Source organism: Streptopelia decaocto (genome assembly GCF_964273445.1).
Source record: "Streptopelia decaocto genome assembly, chromosome: 1".
Taxonomy (NCBI): domain Eukaryota; kingdom Metazoa; phylum Chordata; class Aves; order Columbiformes; family Columbidae; genus Streptopelia; species Streptopelia decaocto.
In genome coordinates this window covers 200,072,022-200,096,121 of record NC_138663.1, presented here as the reverse complement: position 1 = coordinate 200,096,121, position 24,100 = coordinate 200,072,022, and the positions used below count along the sequence as shown (strand labels likewise).

Genomic DNA, 24,100 nt, shown 5'->3' with positions numbered 1-24,100 from the left:
GCAGCCAGTCACTCCTGCCAACGTTTAAAAAAAGAAAAGCTTTCCAAAATTACTATTCAGGTTGCATTTTATTTGATTGATGAAGGTTATCTGGATATTAGAGTTTAACCCTTCACTTCATAATGAAGAATCCAGAGGAAACAGCTTGTGCGAGCGAGACAACTTGGACGGTCAGCTCGGCTGGAGCTCAGTTCTGCACCAGAGCTGAACCACTGCTCACTGTGCTCGCTGACCTGTGTCCTGCTTCTTCAGGCTCCACAAAGCTGGTCCTCGAGGCCAGACCAGGGGGAAAAAAAGGCATATATGCTGCTTCTAGCCTATATGGGCTCTGTTCCCGTTTCCCTGTTCAGTGTGACTCCCGTTACTCCTCTGACCCTGCAGGTAAGTTACTGCTGAGGAGTGGAGGAAACAGCACTTGGTTGGACAAAGCGCAGGCAAGTATCTACAACTGATCCCTGCGAATGATGACAGAAAGCCAAGGAGATAGTCAGACTTGAAAAATGCGGTGCGTTAAATATACTACCAAAAGGACAAAACCCGGCTCCTTTTAGGCAGTGGCAGTTCTACAAAACATAAGCCTGGAAAAAAACAAACAACCAAACAAGAACAAAAAAACGAAACCCCAAACATGATAATTCAAGGTGCTGAGTCTAATCATGACATGCTTTCAGGAAGCTGTTATTTTTCTGTATTACAAGTGTATACTCTTCCCTTCCATCAATACACAACATTATTTTTCCCTCATGCCAAAGCTTTTATTTTATTAAAATTGGTTCAAACAAGCTTGTCAGAAGAAAAGGAGCAAATATCATCTGGTTGCACAAGTTCTCAGGATGCTATTAATAAAAACATGGGAAGTTTACAAGCATTAAGAAAGAGAACGTTGGCTTTGTTAAGCTGTACAGAACCACTGCTCCTGGGCACACTTTATCTGGAACAGTGATTTAAGGTCTACCCAAGAACCCAAACATGAAAAGTCCTGCATGGGAATTAGAAAGTAACACTGCACATGTGTTACAAGAACTTTATGGCTAAAGTTCTTGTAAAGGTTCTTGTTTCCCAAGAAAGCGGGTTTGATTTCTTGTCCCACTAGTCTTTGCTGGTTACACTGGCTACCGCTAAGGCAGACAAGGTCCCAAATATCTAATTTGAAATTGGATTCTTCTGCTAAGTGGCTGAAGCAAGAAACAGGATGCTCAGCAACTAAAATGCTGTATGCACATATACCATATTCTGCTTCACGTTCCTCCAGAAACACATCGTCTGAGTATGAATAAGTTATCTTAAAAGGTGTGCAACCGATTCCATTTACATCAAGACTAGTGCCTTTTTGGGGGGCGCTTCTTTGGAAGGAAAAAGATGATGAAGAAGTTCAAAGATAAGCAGAGAAAACTGAGCTTGAGCAGGCTATGGGGAGAGGGGCCACTGCAAGGCAGAGCCCAGATGCAGGTTTTGCAGCAGCACATTGTGGAGTGAGCAGAATGAGACCTGTGCAGAGCACAGAGAGCTGCTGCAGGACTTCAGGAAAAATCAGCTCTGAGCAAGTCTTTTCTGTGACTTGCTTTCCCTCCTTGAGCTGCACTTGGATGGTGTTGTGAGCTAAATATCAGGAATTTTAACAGGATGGAGTGGAACCATTTCCCATTTGCACACCTATAATTTGCAAGAAATGCCTTCATCCTTAGGTGAGTTCTGCCCAAACTCCCCCAGCGCTAAATGCTGTGACTTGCCGTCTCACAGGTTTATTTTCAGTTGTGGCAGTGACCACGCACATTCCCTGCAAAGCCGAGAGGCCGCGGGCACTGGGACGTATGGCACCTGCATCCCAAATAGCTGCCGTGGCAAGGGAAGGGATCCCAGAGCCAGATCCCAGATGGCAACACGGCTGTGAAGCCCAAGCGGGAGCCTGGCCGGGCTGGGTCAGCACAGCCTCTTTCTTCCCAAAGCCTAAAGCAAAAGAAATAACCTTTCTTCCTCTTCGCTATCACATGAGTCACCACGTCCTCAGGCTTTAAAAAGCAGTTATTTTTAGCAAGTTTTATTTGAGAACGGTGCTGCTGGCTGGTGGGGCTGATCCAACAGCTGGTTTAGGAAGGACTTTTGAATACCCAGAAACACGGAAAGCACAGGTGAGAATCAAGTGGTATGGGGGCTTCTCACGCATGTGGTGCATAAAAGCTCATTCATGCTGAACTCGACATCAAGGTGGTCATGCTGCAACTGGGGCGTGGGGGGGAAATCACTGGGAAGAAACATTTTGCACCTGTAGAGGGAATTTTGCAAGCTGTGGCAATGCTGCCACTCGTGTGCCTGTGAACTTGCAGGGCCGTGCAAGCAGCTGGGAAACGCTCGCAAAGGGGCTCAGAGCCTCCACTCCAACAAAAACTGCCACCACTATAAAGGCATCAAGATAATAAACAGCACTAGACCTAATATAAAGCCTAAGGGCATCCCAAAATTAGCTTCTCCTGAGAAACAAACTCTTTTTCCTAATCAAGGTTTTTTTTGGGGGGTGGGGAAGGCGATGAGTATGTATTTCTCATTTATTACACCTTTTCGTATACTAAAATCTACAAGCAATTTTGCTACCATCTAGTATTTCTAAGGATCCTTCCCATTTAAATTCAGTGGTTTACTTATTTATAATACACATTATCATCTGTGACAATAATCTGAGTCAAGTCTGTCACTGAGACACCTGGGTGGGAGTGGAGAACTGGGTTTAGGGCTCCCTGTCTGGGGCTGAGTCTCACAGAACGGATTGATTTTGTCCCAGTCTCAGATTCATCTTACAGTTCTTAAAAACCAAAATACACCAGTTTAATCTCATGGACTTGATGCCACAGAGTCCACTTTTGGTTTTCAGTCGGACAGACATGAATGCCGTGTATTTTAGTTCATATGCCATAAGCGGTATTATTTGCTGCTGCTGGTTAAAAGCCTATGTACAAACTGGTTTCTTCTACCCTCACTATTGCTCACTGAGCATATTTCCACTTTTGGTTCTTGGATCGTGGAGCAAGGTCCAAATCCTCTTTCTCTGATCAAAGTCAAGTGCTCTGGGTTTCACTAACACTGATGCTGAACCCTCTGCTCATTCTGTCTAGGGACCATGAAAAAAAAATCAAAAACAAAAGTTACCTGAACAGCTACGATTGTGTTTTAGCTTCTATTAATATTCAAACCCTTAGGATGCAGGAGGGATTTTTTTTATTTCTACGTATGTCAAGTTGCCTTTTAATTTATCCACCTAACATTGTCAGAGGAAGAGCAGCTTAGCAATGTGGCAGAAGTTTAGGACACATGCATTCCGTTTTAGGTGGAACCTTTAATAGTTTTCATACATTTAAAGAAGATCAATATAATACTTAAAGCTACACAGTCTTGCTGACTAAACAGAAAACCAAAGACACAGTTTACTGGCCTTCACATGTCAGTACTCCTGGGAGGTTCTGATTGACAAGAACAAATAAAGTATATTAATCAAAGCTGTGAAATCTTGAAATTTATTGACAAACATTTATTGATGCATCATTTTTAAATTAAAAAAAAAAACACCTGTTAATGACATCTCATGTAATAAAATCAGGACCTTTATAGCTTCAGAAGGTACCTAAAATTCATCTCAAACTAAGTTTGTGTTGCAACTTCAAAAATTTGGGTACACGTTGGAAGGGTAAGCCTTGGTGTCCTGTTTTTCAAAACAATTTCCGAAGAGAAAGAAAAGACAAATGACAAAATGTGAAGAGGAATAACTGGAATGATGCACAAGACTTTATTTGCTGACAGTGCACTCCTCTTTACAACTGACCCGTTCCTATAATTAAACCCAGGACTTATCTCCAGAAGCACTAAAAGAGATGTTCAGAACAAACCATGTCAAAACATTAGAGTTCACAAAGTAAAAGTCTTAGCCTACAGTCATTTGTTAGGGGTATTTCAAGTGATTTTGCAATAGTTTCTTCCTCTTAACAGACTGTGCAGTTCCAAACCTGCAAACTAAGCGATAAAGATGAAAATTAGCTGAGGAAGTCCAACAGTAGGAAATCTTTTTTATGGAACAGCATTTCAAAATACTTAAACCAGTCACTTTTAACATTAAGAATTTGGCATCTTTGTGCCTCAGAGCTGATGAAGTGGTGCAAGGAGCTGGGAAGAGAGCCAGGGCAGCACAATTGATGGGGAGCTTTTGCTTTGGTAACAAGTTACAGCCCTTTAGCATTTCACACAATAAAAGGAAGCCTACCCCCAGTTCCCATCCCTGCACCAGCTATTAGGAACACAATCCACACTAATTAGAAACCAAAGGGCAGCAATTTCTACCCAAGCCAAGATGGATGGCCAGGCACCATAAGTCCAACAGCGGTTCCTTGATCTTTGAAAGATCCAGTGCTCCCAACCCAAGGGAGAAGAACCCAGAGGCGAACGTGCAGTTACTGACAGAAAGGCCTATTTCCTTCTTTTCATAAAGAAATCCTACATCCTCTTCCAGTCCTACGTGTGTCGCATCACTCTCCCTATCCTGTGGATAATTTCAAAGTTGTTTCCAGCTATTAACCAAAACTCCAACTGCAACTGGGAGCAGACGGGCAAGGGCTGCAAGTGAAATGTCAGCCTGAGGGGTGTGCTGCTAAACACCTCTTTAGTTAAGAAGTTGAACTGTGTTTTGCATTTTTGTCAGAATAGACCTGAATACATCAAAAACACACCTGTAAAGATCTTCATGAGAAGCTTTATTCAACTGAAGACGCCAGCAGCCAAACCTAAACATTGATTATTAAAAAAATTAAAAGGATGAGAGACAAATGGCCACCTCTACTTCCTTGTTGCTAGAGATTCACTTTCATCTCATTTAAGCCAAACTTAAAAATCTGAGTTCTTAGCCATGTCCCAATCCTTATTAGATAACAAGGCTGAAAGTCAACTGATCAAACACAGACACCCAAATCAGAGTCAGCCAGTCGGACCTTTGTTACAACTGAAAAAGAAAGATCATGTCTAGTTCAGAATGACATCAATTGTGCCATGGAAAGGCTTGGTTTTCCTCCATGGACTAAGAGGAATCTATGGTAAATCAGGTCAAAAATAATGGTCTGAAGCTACACAAGACACTTCCTACCAACAGACAACAAAGGGTCTTCTGGTCTATGTCAGCATCCAAAATATAGAAAAAAACCAAACCAAAACAAAAAAACAACAAAGAAACAAAAACAAAACAACACAAGCCAAAATTTTAAAAAAGACAAAAACCCCAAACCAACCAACCAACAAACAAACAAAACAGAACAAAACAAAACAAAAACCACCAGAGGAACAAGGGTTCCCACTCACCAGTCCATGGAGAAGCTCGCCTCCTTCCCTCCCTGCACACCCAGCAGTAACACTGGAGTCTTTATGCTCCCCAAGAAATGCCCTCAGGACCGAAGATCTTGTGATCACCAAGATGACTCAAAATCCTACGAGCACGGCAGAAGAGCACTTTCTATGTTTCAGGAGCATCAGATATCAAGGGCAAAAGTTACAGCGCAAAACTTCAGTGGTTTAAGCTGGGACTTGTTTTATCTGTGCCTTGGCCCGCTTCCACCTTCAGATTTAGTCCAAGTCTGACATACTGAGACAGACCAATATTGTCTCATTTGGGGAACGCAGCCTTTAGTCACTAAATTGGCAAAACTGCATTGAGTTAATGTGCCTCATCACCAGCCAGGCCAGCACTGCTGCTTGCTAATGACGAGTCTCCGAAGCAACACAGCGCGTCCTTTAATCCACCTTTGCCAGGCAGAGGCTGCTCGGTCCTGCCTGAGCACAGCCCGACTAACCAAGCCTGGCTTGGCGCTGCCAGCTGGCTTTGCGCTGCCCATGTGCTCAGCCTGGGCATGGGCAGCAGCCGTGGACATGCGTGTGGTCTCTGTCCTCCCACGGAGAGACCGTATCGGCTTCCCCACGCGATCCACACAGCAAACCACCGCCGGCAGGTAGAACACAGGTTTGATAGAAAGCACAGATAGAACAGCAGCTGCTTTGACAGGCCTGAATTAACACCTAAATTAACTACTGATAGCACAGCCTCTTTACAATACAGTAATTGAATAGTTAAATGCTTCAGTTCATAAATGCACACACATTTGATTCATTGGGCATGCTGCCAATCGCAGCGGCATAACTGGTGGATATTTAAAAAAAAGACAGACCCCTAGGGTTATGCAAATCTGTCATCTATTTCTGGCAGAACTGCCTCCCAAGAATGGTCTACCAAATTTTTAATAGGAGTATTGTCTGAAAATACATGCCTTGTAAGCAAGCAAAATTGAATGGTATTCATCCATACTGTAAATGCATAATGGAATTCTTCTACTGTGAAGAAAGTGGCTTAGTTTGGGGTTTGTTTTTTTTGAAAAAGTATTTCAAAGATACTAAATGTTCAAAATATTAGATTAATATAAGAGCAGTATACAGCAAAGTACTCCAACAATATATTTTATAGAAAACTTTGAATGGACTCCACTGCAATTCATGCTGGAACATCCTCAAGTGCCAGAGTATTCCAGCAGACACCACACCCAGGGTTTATAGGAAGAAAGATGCACTGAACTGCAGGCTACTATAAAAGCAGACTGGGAGAATTGTTTAACCAGGGACTGGCAAAGCTGTCCTCTCTCACCTCTCCTCTTCGGCACTGCTGTCACATTCGTTGTGACGAAGAGCACAGAGAGACACCATTCACGCACAGTGTGCCTTCAAACATCATGATTTAGACTTTTACCGAGGGTGAGACTCTTAAGGTTATGCCTGCACCGAAGTCACTAGAGCAACTGCAACTCTTCTAGAAATATTTAAAGCTAGTTTTACAGAAGTCTTTGGTTAAGAGCAGTTTTAAAGAAGTTTTTGATTAACAGTTTCTAAGTGAGGAGGGCATGTGGAGCTCAACTGCACAACCTGCTTGAGAAACCAGACAAATGTTAATTCAGCCACTCATGAGTTTTCAGTTGAAATGATGAAGCTAAACAGTTCAGATGGAATAGCATCATAAAGAGATCTGCTCACAGCAAGTATAGAGTCTTACCTCTGCGCTGTAATGGAAAAAATAATAATACCCTCCTCTGATTAGCATCACAGGGGAGGAAGCTGGGCTCTGACCTCCGCACCGGCTCGCTAAAATTGTTTCCTTGCCAGCTTCAGCTATTAATACTTGCCCTATAGGCTATCAGAACCAACACGGCTGCACTGGTCTCCTGGCCACACAAGGTATTTTGCTGGCTGAGGTGTTAGTCAAGCAATGTTCATTACTCTTGTCAAACACGACATGTTTTCTAGCTACCAAACACTGAAATATCTTTACTCACCAAGTGTGAAAATCCACCATAGAGTTTAACTCAAGGCAAATGTTGAGATCTTTCCAAAACGAAAAGCTGTTTGACCTGTAGCTATGATTCTGTGACCATATAGTCCTGCTTCCCAGGCGCTTCCACCACTTGTCACCAAATATTTTATCATGTAGCACATGCCTGTAGCTACTGTCTGTTTACAGCTCTCACTCCTGGCTTGTATCAGGAATGGTGTGGCCAGCAGGACTAGAGAACTGATCATCCCCCATACTTGGCACTGGTGAGGCTGCACCTTGAATCCTGTGTTCATTTTTGGGTCCCTCATCATAAGAGAGACACTGAGGTACTGGAGAGAGTGCAGAGGAGGCGACGAGTCTGGTGAGGGGTCTGGAGCACAAGTGTGATGAGGAGCAGCTGAAGGAACTGGGGCTGTTCAGCCTGGAGAACAGGAGGCTGAGGGGAGACCTTATCACTGTCTACAACTACCTGAAAGGAGGTTGTAGCATGGAGGGGGTTGGTCTCTTCTCCTGAGTAACAAGTGATTGTACGAGAGGAAATGGCCTCAAGTTGTGCCAGGGGAGGTTTAGATTGGCTATTAGGAAAAGACTCTTCACAGAAAAGGTTGTCAGGCATTGGAACAGGCTGCCCAGGGAAGTGGTGGAGTCACCATCACTGAAGGTGTTTAAATGGTGTATAGATGAGGTTCTTAGGGAACAGGCTGCCCAGGGAAGTGGTGGAGTCACCATCACTGGAGGTGTTTAAATGGTGTATAGATGAGGTTCTTAGGGACACGGTTTAGTGCCAGAGTTATGGTTGGAATCGATAATTCTTATCCCTCGATGAGGGTCTCCTCCAACTGAAACGATTCTATGATTCTTGTAGATATTCTCTAAAAATGCAGTGGGCGATGCCCTCTGCCTGCTCCCCTGTTCAGACCAATGGTGAAAACCACTGAAGCTGGGTGGTTAAGTGGAAAGTTTGAATTTAGCAGAAGTGCAGCACACTGTTGCACAGGAGCTCTTGCTGGCTGCAGTGTATCACAGGGAGTGCTTCTTCGCTGCATCTCAAGGAAAAGGTAAAACCACAGAAGCCCCACGTTCCAGAAACAAACTCACCACATGTCCCTGCCAACACCCCCACTTGATAAGCCCCTGTCCTTGGAATCTTTTCAGCTTCATAAAAACTACTATTGAGTAAATAGTGTCCCAGAATATGCTGCTTCAGCAACATTCTCCCAAGCACCTTTCACCTACCAGGTACCACATAAAACCAAATTGTATTCTGAGACATAGGACAATCACACAGATGGCAGAAGCATGCTTTTCTAAACTGCTTTCCCCACACACCCCATGTACAAAATTATCGTAACAGTTATTTTAAATCTGTGTGCAGGATCTTAAGAGTCATGGAAATAACTTGCCAAAATTCAGAAAAATGAATCCTCTCACCCAGGTAAAAGAGGGAAATGTGCTCAGCTCAGTACTGGAGTCCCCCCAGATTGCTTTCTGCCATCTTTTTCACATAGAATTGCGCAACACAGTAGCTTGAGTCTTGGAAAGCGGCACTGAACTGCTGAGCTTGCTGTCATGAGCATGTCAAGATATTTTAATCAATTGCCTCCCGGCTGTCACAGTCCATGCATAGTGCACTTTTACCACTTCCAATAAAAGGATTAGGAACTGACCAGCAGGTGACAAGCTCAAGCAGAGGTACTTAACCCTTCCACCCTTCCCACAATGTGCAACTAAGCTGTGGAAATCCTTGCTGTAAGATGCTGCAGACACCTGAAGCTGGCATGTGTTTAAAAGTGAATCTTCCAAGCTCATGGAAAAGAAATGCAAGAACGGTTATTAAATATGGAGAGACCACCTCCAGCACAGGACGTTTTCAAATTGCAAATAGTTGGAGGCTGGGAGACAGTTCCGAGGAAGCGTCACGATGAACCTGCTCCATTTTGTGTCCTCTTCCTTGGACACCTTCCCTTGGCCACTGTCAGAGACACTGAGTTTTGATCTGATCCGCTACACCCACGCTAATGCTGTTATACTGTATATCTGCAGCAGACTGGATAAAGAATACTATTTATTCTATAAATGCCATTAAAAATGAAACATATTTTCTAATATTGATAGGAACTGTAATCACCCAAAGAGACATTTTAGCTAAGCTGGACTGTTGTAGAAACAAGCATCATTCTAATCCAGTCTAAAAGACGCAGCCCGCATTATATCATTCTTTATTGCCCAGGTGAGCACATTCCTACACTGTTCAACACAAGCAGTATCATATAATTTGCTTCATAATCTTGACTACATTATTTACTAAGACTGTTTTTAGGAAGCAGATGTTATTTCTTCCCCTTTGCTAAATGCGTGTCATCAGCAGTTACCTCAGTTAAGATCTAAAAAAGGTGAAGAAAAAACCCATAAGAGTTAAAACATGAAGATAATATAAATATGAACCTTCCCTACTCACTTGATAGGCAGAGGATGTTTGTTTAGATTGATGGTATCTACCTGGAAGAACACAAGCAGACGCTGGCTGTGCTGCCTCACCATGAAGAACTTTAGTTAAGCTGTTCACATTCTAAATTCAAGCCAACAAAAAATTATTAGAACATGAAGCTGATGCAAGGTTCCCAGTTCACAGCAAACAGAACTTGTGGCTGATGTTCCTCAAAATTTTAAAAGTTGATCCATTCAAAAGCTTTTTAAAAAAATGAGAAGCCACGTTGGCACAAGTTTCTCAGATGAATGCTCATGTACGGCTGATGACCACTGAGCATCCTTGTCACAGCTCAGACAAGGTAAGGAACGCTGATGCTGTTCTCACAGCCTGGAAAGCTTTAGTCCCCTCCCAAAAGGAGCAGTGTCCTCCTGCTTTAAGAGAGGCACTTTTTTGCCATCTTTCTTTGGTTGATGACTCACACAGAAAGAACGTGCCAGATGAAAAACAAAATCTCTCTAACACGCTCAACATCTAGCCTAAAGGTACAATTTCCAAAAGCAAGCGCCTTGCTGTCTAAGCCAGAAGTTTAAGTCTTTTTTGATTAGTTGACTTGTAAGTATTTTTCAGAGGGAGGTGGCATCTACACTGTGCCTCTGAGTTTACTGAAATAAGTTTTCTTACACAGTCTCCTTGAAAGAAATTCAGAGAAATCTTCTAGGTGCTAGGGTCACAGATGAAAAACCACAGGTGAGCCCTTCTGATTCTTCCCCTGATTGGAAATCCCAAAATAGTCACCAATTAGAGTAAATTATTTCTCCAAGGAGTCTTGTTTGCAAAGGTTGGAGACTGTTTTACAAGGAGCAAGTAGATGACATGCCACTGGTTTATGTTTGATTAGTCTGCGAGAGGTTTGCACAAGAGACCAACAGAGGAGAAGCTTCATCTCAGAAGCACATTCAAAAGCTGTTGACTTGCTGGAACAACCATAACAATCCTTGCAGCCAGGCAGTTTATTCCTCTTTCTTCTTCTTCTTTTTTTTTAAAGAACATTTTACATCTTAAGCTACATCTTATCAAAGTGAGTCATTACTGAGATGCCATCTCCAAAACACACTGACTTAACGTGGCTGAGCTGGTGGCAGCGAAGACCTAAGATACAAATGTATTTCCCTGACACAGCTTAAAAAGAGATGCTATTTCCAAAAACAAAGACTTGTAATTTACAGAAGATTTATTGCATGTAAATACAGAGACATATCCAGAGACAGATCAGCTATTCCTGCTCTCTTCAGCTGTCCAGGCCAGCAGATAGGTAGAATTTCAGATTTACCTCCAACCTCAGCTGACAGGCTCTGCTGTGTCCACAGATTACTGCCTCCACTTACTACTAACAGGACTTTTACTACATTGCAGTGACTTAATGACTCTACAAAAAATCTCCAGGAAGTCCTACAGAAATAATAAACCCCCTTATTTTACATCCTGCCTCAATAAATACTTCTGTAGCTATGGAAGAGTCAATAACATGCATTGCCTAAGGAGACCCTCCATTGCATTCCAGCCTACTTGCCCTTTTTCTGATTGAAGCCACCAAACCCAAACTCAGATCTTTGCATCAGTAAACCCAGCTCCTAAGAGACACATTCACAGCCTTTATCTGCACCCAGCTTAGCTCTGTACAGACAAGTTAGACCAGGCAACAGGTATTCCAGCTGTTCTGAGAAAGAAGAACCAATGCCACAGACCTAGAGTCTCAAACATGACAAATTACTCCTGTCGGATGTCTGGATGCTGCCTGGGAGTATTTGTGAGGCACAGCTTAACCCGCAGGAGCGTCCCATACAAAGCAGCAACAGCACTGCAGAGTCAAACTGCTTCTGCCTGTACTGCAGGTTTCTGTTGGATAAATAGGTCAAGTAACTACAGCTTTATCTAATACCTTTTGCGTAAGTGACCTAAAGAGCAGGGATGTGGAGGGAGACCTTCCTTCCACCTCCATTCCCATTTTGCTTTCTTAAGCCGTGCACAACAGACGGCTCCAGAAAACCCCCCTTGGTGCAGACTGCTCACTCTTTACTCATCCTCTGCTCGGGTCTAACAAGCACCAAGCTCCATGTCCCCTGAAGGACTATAAGACCGGCTGCAAGCTCCTTCAGCCTCTAATTTCAGCCTTTAATTACACTACAGTTGACCTTTTCAACCAACGCACCTTTTCTTCCAACTACTTGTGAAGCAGCAGCATTGAGGTGAGACAAGAAGTTTTCAATTGCTGGAATAAAAGTCACTTATCTCAGAGCAGGTTCTACCAGCATGATCCCTGATGTTACCGCCTCCTCCAATCTCCCAGTAACGCAAAACTTAAACTAATAATGTACTTAAACTCTTTGGGTTTTCTGGAAGGAATAGAAGATGAAAACCAAAATCTGAAGTCTCTTGAAGCACTAATACAGCATAAAATAATTGGAGTTCTTCTGGTTCAAGACTTCCGCTGTGTTAGTTTAAATGTGGAGGCTGCAAAATGTAAAAATATTAAATATTGTGGAGAACCAGAATTAAAATAAAAATACAAGGAAGAAGACCAAAGGATATACCTGATTCTAGTTCAGATGCATTAGAGCATATCTTCTGTATTTCGGAGGGAGAAGCTAACCGGTCAAAATGAACTGTTGACTAACGAACACCCCGCACCTGAAGTGTTATTTTAATGTGTTTCCTGCCACTGGGGACGGGAAGTTTCCACTGCAGGACAGTAACAAAGAGTCCTGATTCAGAGTTTTCTAGCAGTAGTGCTCTTGAGCAAAAACTGCTGAAACTGAGTTTAAGAGGAATTAAAATGTGTGCTAGAACGTCTGCCATGGCACCCAATAGGTGTTTCAATCAGCCTTTGGAAGCAACAGAACAAGCCAGCTCATAACGGGGAGAGAAACGCAGTGCTTTAAATTTTCATTTACAGTGTGTTGTTATCAATTCATTACTATACAAGAACAGTGACAACTTGCAAACTTTACCAGCCTGCTTCTACCTCATACACACATCATACGATGTATAACGTATGTACACAGCCACTCTAAAGCCCAGCTTACAGAGCTAGTAGTACGGATCCTTCCACATTAACACTTGCCTTAATTCTCTAACTCTAAGCCAGTTATTGCAGTGAGGCAATGAGCTCTCAGCAGAATAATCAAATCCTGATGCGGGTTTCCAGGAGGGTCAGGGTTCACGCTGCCTGCAGAGCAGCCAGCGGCTATTTGCATGCAGGCAGCACAGCTGACATCGAAGACACAAAACAAATTGTAGTAAAGCAACATTTCAAGTGTTCTTCCACAGTGGATGAGATCCAACTGGCATCAGGTAGAATATTTAGACAGCGTGTAGGCGCTCCATTTCATTAGAGGTCTAATCAAATTTCTAAATGCTAGAACAAATTACTATTTCCACACTTCTAATCAGCAATGAGGGTGCTTTACTGAGAAGAATGTCAATCAACTTGGAGGGAATATTTTTTATTTTTGTAGTTAATAGGGATAATTACAATAAAACAGATTTAGAACCATATGGCCAAAACCCCTCCAGATACATTTAGCCAATAAAGTAACTATATTCCCTTCACCACATGCTAAAGCAAGAGATATTAAACATATTTACAAGCACATGCTATTAAATCAGGTTCAATGCTGTTAAGATACTGTCTTATTAAATGATTTTTAACTGCACAATTCATACAGAAGAGAGAACATATGCTGGCTTTCAGTTGTTTTGTTGGTATCAGCCAGAGCAAATCCAATGCAGTAACAAACAGCCCAGAAACAGATAAAAGATGATTTTGAGTAAGCAGCTCTGTATTGCTTCAAAAACGGCTTACACCAAGACAGCTAGTACTTCTTTGTTATCATCAACATAACTCTGTTTTACTGAGGTTATGTGGAATTGCTCAGAACCACAAATTGTTAACTCCCAGGTAACCTACAAGTCACATTTTGTGTGTGAAAACATTAAGTGAGGAGTCATCCTCGCAAACATTCCTCCCTTCAAAGGAAGAACTTAATTAATCCTTTGAAGTATCAGCTGATTCTTAAAGAATCCACAATTCTCTCTACTTTAATATCAAAACTGAGTTTAAATTTAATACACTTTAAAACAGATAGACAATTATGCATTTTGATTCTGAAGTGCAGCAATTGAATCTTACTGATTGTATTTATGCATTTATTGCTCATTCTGAATAGATGAAGGCCTCATTTCAAAGTCACCTCTTTTCTTCCAAATGTTTTCTGCGCTTGAAGGGATAATAGAGACCTACGGTTCTACATAATTCTCAAGAATGCAATTTCTCCTGGCTTTCATACACGTTAACCTAACACTTCTGTACGCTGGAAGACTTAAACCACAACCCAAAGGGTGATCCACACACAGCCCACACAATATAAGCAAGTCCACGAGGAACATACATCTTGTGTGATGCAGGGTTATCCCTTCAGTTTTAGCCTACTCACAACACACGAAGCCAGGAATACTTCATATTCCTTTCCATATTGTTTTTCCCAGCCGATCCCCTGAGGGACTGCAGGGAGCCTCACGCTGCTACCAAGTTCACTAAGCTGGGTGCTGAGCTCAGAATCCATTAGAAATCCATTGCCCGTCTAAGAAAACAAGATGCTTACGTTGAAAGAAACATGAGAGAGCCATTCACAAGAAAAAAAAAAACAAACAGGTGTTTAATCAGGAAGTTGTATCTGTTTATTTATCTCACTCTAATTCAGGTAACCAGGGACGTTCAGGAAAGATGTAAGACACCTCTCTAGATTAAAAGCGCTGACTTCCATCTCTTACCCTGAGCACCATCACTTACACCCTGTTCAGCCTCTCCCTAACTTAATTCTCCAATTGTAACAAAGACTATGTCCTAGATGAAAAAAGCCTGTGCGTCAAAACATCTTGCTTTCAATTTAAATAAGAGGTGAAAATTAAGATATTTGAATAAATCAATGGCTGAAATGGTCTATGCTAAGAACAAAATAGTTTCTCAGGACCTTAAACACGCAATATTAACTATCATCTACAACAGTATTTTGCCCCAACCGATGGTTATCCAATGTCTGATATACAAGCAGCATCCTATAATAAAAATTTCAAACTAGTGGTTAAGAGAGACATTTAAAATTAATACCCCTTGATCTCGGCCTCCCCTATCATCAGTAACACTAGTTAGTCCTGGATGGCACATGGAGAACCCTATAAAACTTCTTGAACTATCCTCAACCTATTCAATGGACTGACTGGCTGATAGAGAAACAGCAGAAAATAAACTGTGTCCCTATAATGGAATTTCACAAGGTATTTGAGTCATCAGCATCACGTTCCCTATAGATTCTACCTCAAGTGCACAGACAACATGGGGAAGGAGCTCTGCGTACAAATACCTGCAAAGAACAGAGAAATTCAACTGGATAGATTATTTCGATACAGGTTCTTCCAAAGCTGATGATGTGCAATTTCTCATTAACTGAGGTCTCACTCCTGACAATTTGCATTTCTTTTCTACTGAAAACGCCCCTTTTCCCCCCAGTCTATCCTGACCCAGTTAGACAAAAGCCAATATTCAGCCTGGCCAAGCAAACTATGCTTGCAATTCCTTCTTATTCTGCAGTCCTGGAAATGGAAATCTGATGATAAAATCTCCAGACCAGCTCCCTTCGTTACACAAAGCCAGAGAATTATACCACTATTCTCTCTTGCTCAAATCCCCCTAGCCAGGAAAAAAGGTTCAAATAAAGAACCAAACAAGTATTAACATCTCCCTTGCCAACATGGGAGAAAGGAAAACACAAGGATCCTTAACAAACCATATTATTTTTTCCAGGTTTCAAAACACCGCCATTTAAAGAGATGTGAAATCTGAAGCACTAATTAAGTAATACGCATAAATTTAAAGCAAATGCTCACAGAGTCCACATCTCCAAACCACAGCCTGTGATTTGGCTAATGCAACGCACCCCTCCTACCAGCAGCACTAAGTCTTCACAGCAGACAACCTCCACGCTTGGCTAACCCGCTCCCAGCACCAAACCTCAGAGTTTCTTTTGAAGAAAATCTTCCTCCTCACTTTCCTTCCCTGCGTCCACTCCCTCCCTGTAATTCAAGGAAGACTGTTTTTTTGGTTGTGTGACTATTCTAAATGAGTGTGGTTGCTACGAGGCCACCTCTTACAGGTGTTCATTGCAAAACAGCGTCCTTCACCAGAGGTTCATTCACGCCACTCTCATTACACGTCTAATGAAAATCTAATAGTTCTGCCTTCTCATTTTCAGCACATAAGACTAGAAAGGTACAAGGAAGATGTTTTTACACTAGGTTTTAAGGCAGAAGTGCTCTCCCATTCCAGGCAATGAAGCCAATAATTACCACAGGGGGGTAGGAGAATAATTATCTAAAAGGGTCAGGCTCTGAAAGGATACCAATTACTGCAAGACCCATATGGGTGGAGAAGGAGCGAAACGGTCATCTCTGGATTTTCACTCACTTTATTTCACAGGAAAGAATCTTGTTCTGTAAGTTGTTTCAACCAAAATTTTTTCCAGAAAACAAAAACAAATGATGAGGGTGAGGGGCCTGCTGCTGACAATCTTAACTGGCCTAAAAGGTTGGGTTTGTTGCTCTTGGTTTATAGCTTTACATTTCCGACCTTCAAAGGCCCATCTTCTCGGCCTAGCTGTGCTCGCAGGATTAATGGAGGAGTGACCCGAGCTGGTTTCGCCGCGGCAGCGCTCCAGGGGACTGGAAGACACAAATACCATGTTTTACACAACAGAAAGTTGCTAAAATTAGAGCCGATAAAAAAAGAGCTAGGTTTTCATGCTGGAGTTTGCAAATCGCTTTGGGAACTCCTTTAGAAAAGGAGCTTGAGAGATTGAAAGCCATTTAGGCAACTGTAAATTAGGACAACTACAGCAGGACATGACTATTATTAAGAATGGTTGAACTATGGACGACATGATTTGATTTTACAAAATAAGATTCTCTGTGACACTCAGGTTTTTTAGGCAGGTTTCCAAAGCCAACTACACTATGTAACCCAACGACAAAGACGCTGCAGTGTGGAAAACTGGGGTGTTTCCCAAGCAAAAGCGTAGCAACTTTCATTTGTTTGTGTCTAGAACTGATTGAAACAGGTTGACTTTCCTCAAAATAGTCAAGATGTCCTTGAAAGGCCTCTTGATTCCTACAGAACAGGTAATAGAATCTCCATGCAGCTCCATGACTCATGGTGACACATATTTTAGCTTACACAGGCTTATGAGACCTGACATTAGACTTTTTTTAGTTCACTTTTGGGCTACTTTCTTACTCACCCACAGAGAACAATAAAATGAATGAAAGTTTGGATATGACCTCAGCTCCTTGAGTCTAGGCTGGAGCTATTGTAAGCACCACATCATTTAATGATGATCACACACTTTTCTGTCTTAGAAGTAGGTGCTTTTTTTGACAATACCAGACCTAGAACAAATTCTTCCAGCACCTCACACCTCTGGATAGTTTAATTTTCCATCCTAAATGCATTTACGCCCATTTTACATCCATCTGTGCCTGAGCTAATTTCTCCTCACTGTTTCTTACCATCAGATGTACTTATAGGCACAGATCATATCCCCTCTCAACCTTTGTTTCTGCTGGATTAGAAAAAGCAAACTCTTAGTTTCCTTCTGCAAAGTCAGGACTCTGTGCCTCCCAGCACCCAACCAGGTCACATCTGCGCCTGTTTAATTTGGGTCCCTCCTCCCCAGGGACATTGCCCTGCAGGTGACACAAAGCTGCTGCTCCTCCTGCACACCGACATCCTTCTCCCTTCTCCTTCAAAGAAGCCGCTCTTATTAAAAAAGTTATGAGTGACACACAGCCAAACCTGTAACTTATATTTCGTACCACCGGATTTCATCCCAACTCCATGCCAGCACTCAAGGTCTCCCAGCTTTCTATGAAATATTCTGCAATTTCCTTGGACCGACAACATTTACCACTTCTGCCGGGCGTCTGTCTTTTAGAAAGGGTCTCACATCGCGACTGGGGACAGTGTTAAACCGGATTAGTTTCAAAAGGATCCCTTGAAAACCCGCGGGCAGTCTCCTCTCAGCCCAGTGCCTTCTCCTTCCAGCACGGCCCCAGCACCATCCCCACTCCCCAGCCCCTGCTCTGTCACTGACGGGAAGGTCCCTATTGCCCACTAACCCATCGCTGCCAGGGGGCAAAAGCAGACATGTAACATCCAGGAAAGCATACAAAAACTGTACTAGAAAGTGTTGCTATTGCTATTTACAGGTCTCGTTCAATTTTTTTGTTATGTTTTCCCAAATACTTTCCAAACCCACTTGAACTTTTGAGAATTTAGAACATTTTGTGTTAGTAAACCCCAAGGTTTAATTTGAGCTGACTTGCTAGTGCAGCAAGGAATTCAATGTTTGACGTTATTTCAGATGTTTAATGAATGAAGCCTAGTTTTAGTCCATCTAAAGCTTGCAGAAGAGGACTCTCTAGCAGATGTCTCATCAACGGAAGACTACAACATTAGTCTAGCGTGACCTACTTTTGGTGGTATCATGTCATACATTTTTTTTTTCATATATCTGTATGCTTTTCTGTCAAAATTTGCTTTGGTAACTTGCATAATATTGAGATTTGTACTGAAGGAGGAGACTGGCATGGGGGGGGGGAAATGAGGAGCACTGAAAATTATGCCTATCATGTTGATGGCACATGTATTTCCCTCTGACAGGATCACCCTGATTGGGGAGGTCTATGAAAACCAGGAGCAGATCCCAGATTTCCTATACCTTTACCTATAACTTTATCCAGGACTCCAGCAAAGAGTCTGGCTTAAGCCAGGAGGCTCAGATAAGCTGGGTTCACTTCCAGTGTGCCAACAATGATGGATGCTTATAAACGGCACACCTCCAGCACCTCTTTTGCCATTGCCCTTGTATCTCCCTCACTGAAATCTAACACAAAACAAATATTTAATCCTGGAACCGCATTTATGTTCATTTTCTTTTCTATCATACAGACTTGTATGTACATGCAAAAGAACCTTTTACTTCACATGCTTTGCAATTTGCAACTAAGCTTGAACAGTTGGCAAATTCTCCCTGCTCCTACATTTCCTGACAGATCAGGATTTTTCCATCCCCTGAAGACTCTTTGTTTATTCCTAAAAGCCTTCCCAAAGCAGCTATTTGTCCAAAGAAACACTGAGCCCTTCCTATCTATTCTCTTCTTGCTCGCTTAGGCTCTTGATTTTGTTTAGGCAGGAGAACCCTGGGTTTCCATCAGGCTCCAGACTTCTACTGCTGAGCATCCCTGCCCAGGGCCTGCCCTGGATCCTGCAACAGCAACACCTCTAGGAAACACTTGGCTTCAGCACTCATGGGCCATTTTAAGCACGTTTCCATACTGATACGCCACAGTTCTGTGACAAAGCCTGCCCATCAATCCCACGAACCAGAGCTGCTCATCTCGTTTTGCTCATTCTTCCTTTTATTTTAAGCTGAGTCAAAGCATTAGTCTTGGTTGTCTGCTCGACAAGCTGACTCGCCAAATCCAAACCAGCATCACCTACTTCCAGTTGTCATTTTTTTTCTACATCAAGTAACGATGTAGATGTCATTTCTATGACTCTATAAGCCCTTCTGATTAGCAACAATTGTTCTGCAAGTAGATCTGGTTATTTAAAGTATCGAGTAACAATAAACTCAACCGGAAATTGTACCTTTTTAATATGGAAAAACTTCCTCATAGGCAAATTTAAACCCATGGATCCTTAGCAAGTTTAACAGAACTTTCCATGATAAAACATAACTTTGATTGATTTGAAATTAGCTGGAACCTCAAGCACTGCATCTAGCTTCTCCTCTTTGCCTGTTGAAAGAGAAACTTCCTTTCACCCACAAAAACACAAAACCTGGTAGACTATTTCAAATTTCCTTATAGGCCACCCAGTAGAAAGCTTGCTTGGCCCCTTATCATCGTGGCAACAGCACGACCTCAACTGCGAGCATTCGAGTGCCTTCAAATAACAACTTAAGACTGAGGAGGGCAGAAGAGATTCAATATGTTTTAAGGCCAATCATTTTTCCACTATATTATCACGTGAGCATTAGAAAAACCACCACCACCATCAAAAGAACAGATCAGGCAGCACTTATCTGAAGATTATTACATTGAGACATAGGTCAAATTTGCATCTCACTTCCACCAAGGCTTTTTTTTCTTTTTTCCTGTTTTCTACTTGCGTGCTTGCCAATAAAGCGCAAAAGGTTAAAATTTACAGTGATTTTATTATACCAACTTCTAAATAAGCACAGATGTAGTCAAAAGCTTTGTACTTCTATGTTTGTTGTCTAGCCTAAAACACAGATGCAATGATGTCCTAGTACAACCACTGCAAGCACAAACACTGATATTTCAAGAAGGTTTCACCAGCTGTTGCTGGGTTGCTTTTTTCTTCCTCCAATTTTGCAACAAAGGTAGTTGAGATGACCACAAAGCAGGACAGTGCTGAGCCACCTTCCTCAACAGACCCAACCGAGCACCTACGTTTTACCATCATCCTCCCTAAATTACTTAAAAAACAAAACAAAAATGAAATTAAAAAAAACAATCCAATCCTGCAAGTTTCCTGTTACCAGGAAAAGTAGCATCTAGCCCCCTCCCCACCCCCCAGTGATCTTAAGTGGTATACAGTGATCTTTAAAGAGGTATACAAAAAGGTCCTACCCAGCAGGATGAGGCTCTGGCTTCAAAAAAATAAAATAATTTACATTTAATTTTAGATCTACAAGCTCTGCCAAGCACCACTTTATTTGTCAACAAAACATTTTGATCATTTGGCAGAACAAAGCAAGCTCCCTCCCTGCTTTCTCCACAGACATATTTGGCATCGGTTAATTTGTATGTCTTTAGACATATGTCAAGTCTGAAGCTGCTTCAGGCTTTAAATCCACAGAACTTCTCTCTTTTAAGTACTTGTTTTTCTTAAAGCAGTAACAGCAGCAAGCTAAAGCCAAGAGGGGATTTGATCCTGCAAAGAAATGGTTAAGAATGAGACTCTGCTGATGTGCGCTTCTCTGATCCATTACATTTCTTGCAAGCTGAGCTAAGAGCTGAGCACCAAGTATCAACTGTAATATGATCCAAGAGTTTATGGAAAAAATAACTGCACATACCAAGCATGCACATTTAATAAGATTTTGTTTCCATTAAAATATTCAAGAAACATGATTTTTAAGATCTGCTTCTCTGACCGACTGTGAACGTTTCTCCTCCCCCCTCCCCTAAACACACACCTCCTTTCCAAAAACCAAACCCTTAAAAGAAAAAAAAAAAAAAGAAGAAAGAAAAAAGCAGTCCTACTGCAGGGAAGAGAGGCTTGAAAAACAACTTTGATTGGCACTTGGCCTGACCCACAGAGGAAGAAAAACAGTTTTTGGACAAAGAGCGCAAATATTTGAGCTCATTGACTTACAGGCTTTCTCAGCACTTGCAAGAACCAACCTGGTGCAAAATGTATCCGGAGAGACTGAATTAAAATATAACCAAAACCAGCATCGCCTTCATCTTGGGCGCTCGGACTGGGCGCGTTTGCACAGCTCAGCAATTTTAATTCATTTGCACTGGACAAACAAAAAGCACCTCAGCGAGCGCTCCCCACAGAGCAGATGTGGGGAGCAGGGGGTGCGGGGTCTCCGGGCTCCTGGGGCACCCAGGGAGCTGCTGAAAGCTGTGGGGACGGGGTCTAGAGGACTGGGGGGGACAGGGGCTTTTCTGGTGGTTTTTAACATGCAAAGCTCTGATTTCGAATGTCCCCACGTAAGGGCTTGACGGAGATCGCGGGGATGGATTTTGCCAGCGAGATACGTGAATAAACTTTTCAAGTACCGCTGGGCCCCCAGGTCAGTCCCCCCACAGCACCGGGGAGGCCAGGTGCCCCCCAAACCCTCGGGGGGGGCAGCCTAAGGACAAGTGACAGCTGTCCCGGGCGGGGAAGGAGATGAGGGTGCAGACCTGGCACCCCTCTGTACGCCGGGCACACCTGGGGTCGCCTCCCCCACCCTGCCCACCTCCGCTGCCCGCTCCCCAAGGCACTCACCTCCCGCACGGCCCATCCGCACCCCCGCACCGCTCCGGGTGCCCCAAAGCGCCAACCCCCCGGTCCAGATCCCCCCCCACCCCAATGCCACCCTACGGCCACTGCCCCCCCGCAGTCTCTGCCCCACCACCCCGCTCCCCGAAGCCCCGCACCAAGTCTCTACCTCACCGTTCCCGCAGCCCCCTCGGCTGCGCCCGCCTCACAGCGGGACCCCCCCCGGTACCTGTCTCGGCACCTTCCGGCAATTGCCGCACACCCGGTACTGGCCGGCGGCAGAGGCGGCGGTGGCGCTGCCCACGGTGCCGGAGCCGAGCCGGTTCATGCTGGCGGGAGCGCGGCGCTGGCCGGGCGGGCCGGGCCGGGGGGAGGCGGCAGGGAGGCTCCGCGCCGCTCAGCAGCCCGCGCCGCCGGCCGCCCCCATCCTCCAGCCGCGGCCCCAGCACCCGCGCCGGGCCGCTGCCCCCCGCGCACACCCCTGCGCGCTCCGCCAATCCGCGCGGGCCGCCCCGCCCAGCGCCGCCGCGCCCCGCCAATCCCGGAGGCCGCCGGCCGCCGACCAATGGGCAGAGCGTTCGCCGGCTCCCATCTCCAGGCAGCCTGCGAGAGGGGGCGGGGAAAGAGGCGTGGCCAATGCCGCGGAGGGGCGGGGCCGGCCGCGTCTCCGGGCAGCGTTCGGGAGAGGGGCGGGGCCGGTGCTCCGGCGCGTGCCTTCTCCTAGCCAATAGGGTGTCTCAACGGGCGCTATGCAAACGAGGCTCGAGAGGCCCCGCCCCCGGAGCGGGGGTCGCGGCCCGTCGGGCTGGGAGTGAGCGGGGTGGCCGGGCCGCGGGGTCTCGGGTCTCCCGAGCCGCTCCGACCGGTCCCCCGGCCCTGGTCGGGGGCGCTCCCCGCCAGGATGGTCCTCACGGGCCCGGGCTTGGGGGCGCAGAGCAGGGCGAGGGATCACGGGTGTGATGAGCCCCGCCTGGCTGCCGGCCTTGGGGCCAGACCTTCCTCCCGGGTGTCCCCTCCCCAGAGCCGCGGGTCGGTTCATCGCGGGGAGGGCACTCGCTGCTGCCGGCCGAAGGCGTCCAGGGCGGGGGCTGCCTGTGCGGGGGTGAACCGCGCTCTGCCCGGCAGGACAGCCCCGCTGTGCCGCTGGGCGGGCGGGACCGGGCGCTCGCTCCGGGGGAAGTGGGGAGCGCTCGGAGTGCGCATGCGAGCGGGTGTGTTTGCCTCGGGTCGCCGGGATTGTTAGAAGTGATGAGTCAGGTTTTTTAGGCTCCATGCTAATGCACGGAGGTGGAGTGTGTAATTAGGATAGAAACAAATCTCTAATCTGCAGCCTGGGATAGCTGGGGTATAAACCTCTTTTTTACATCATAGCATCGCTGCCGTTTTCCTTGTTTGTTTGCTCTTTAGCTTTTAAATATGCATATATGGGCTTTAATGTGAGTAGTCCCACCAATATCAAGAAAAGTTTGCTTATTAAATGTCGAGCCTTGTATAATTCCTAGTTTGAAAGATGATGATATAGAAGGACTTGATTTTCTTATGGAAACAGTATGCCATAACCCTAGGAAATTTCCAAAAAGATTAGGGGTGTTACATACATTGTTTTCAAGGTTTCTCCTGGCAAAACAATTGTAAATCAGCTGCTTGAGAACTACGGTCTGCTTTGCCTGGGAATACTTTCTATTTTTGCAAAATGAGGCATTGCATAATTTAGTCAACTGGCTGCCTAAAAAGGGCACAATGCAATTAGTAATTTACATCTCTTAAAGGAGACTTAATTGAACCTAGATCTGACTGTCTTTGAGAACTACTGAGAAGTTTCTCAGATCAGACTTCACCACTGTGAGTAAAACCGCATCTACAGCAACATCCTCCTCCATCTGTTTCCAAAGGGATCTCCTCCTGAGGCAGAGCTGCCTGCAGCAGATGGGCTCACTGCGGACTCTGCTATTGCTGGTCCAGTCCTTGTGGAACATATCCAAATGCTGCAATCACAGGCAGCCATACAAAACTTCTATTTTTTTTTTTTCCAAGCAGTATAGCACAAATGACATCTCAACATGAGAAAACATTTGCTGTAGTGCAGGTACTTGCTGTGCCGTGTCTGCATCCCACATAGTAGAGCGTGGTGCTATTACAACTGAAGTGACAAAGGAAAGCCAAACAGCTTAGTTCTATCATCTAATCTGAATGC

At 44.3% G+C, this 24,100-nt stretch overlaps 1 protein-coding gene across 2 annotated transcripts in view; it reads right to left on the bottom strand.

Annotated features, from left to right (window-relative positions):
* Nucleotides 1-22,371, bottom strand: part of SESN3 (sestrin 3) — a 44,481-nt gene extending 22,110 nt beyond the window's left edge. For both annotated transcript variants that reach the window (XM_082043317.1, XM_082043318.1), the window contains exon 1: nt 22,136-22,371. In XM_082043317.1, the coding sequence (XP_081899443.1) occupies nt 22,136-22,234 (99 nt within the window). In that variant the 5' untranslated portion in view covers nt 22,235-22,371. The remainder of the gene's footprint in view (nt 1-22,135) is intronic.
* Between the last annotated feature and the right edge of the window lie 1,729 nt (nt 22,372-24,100).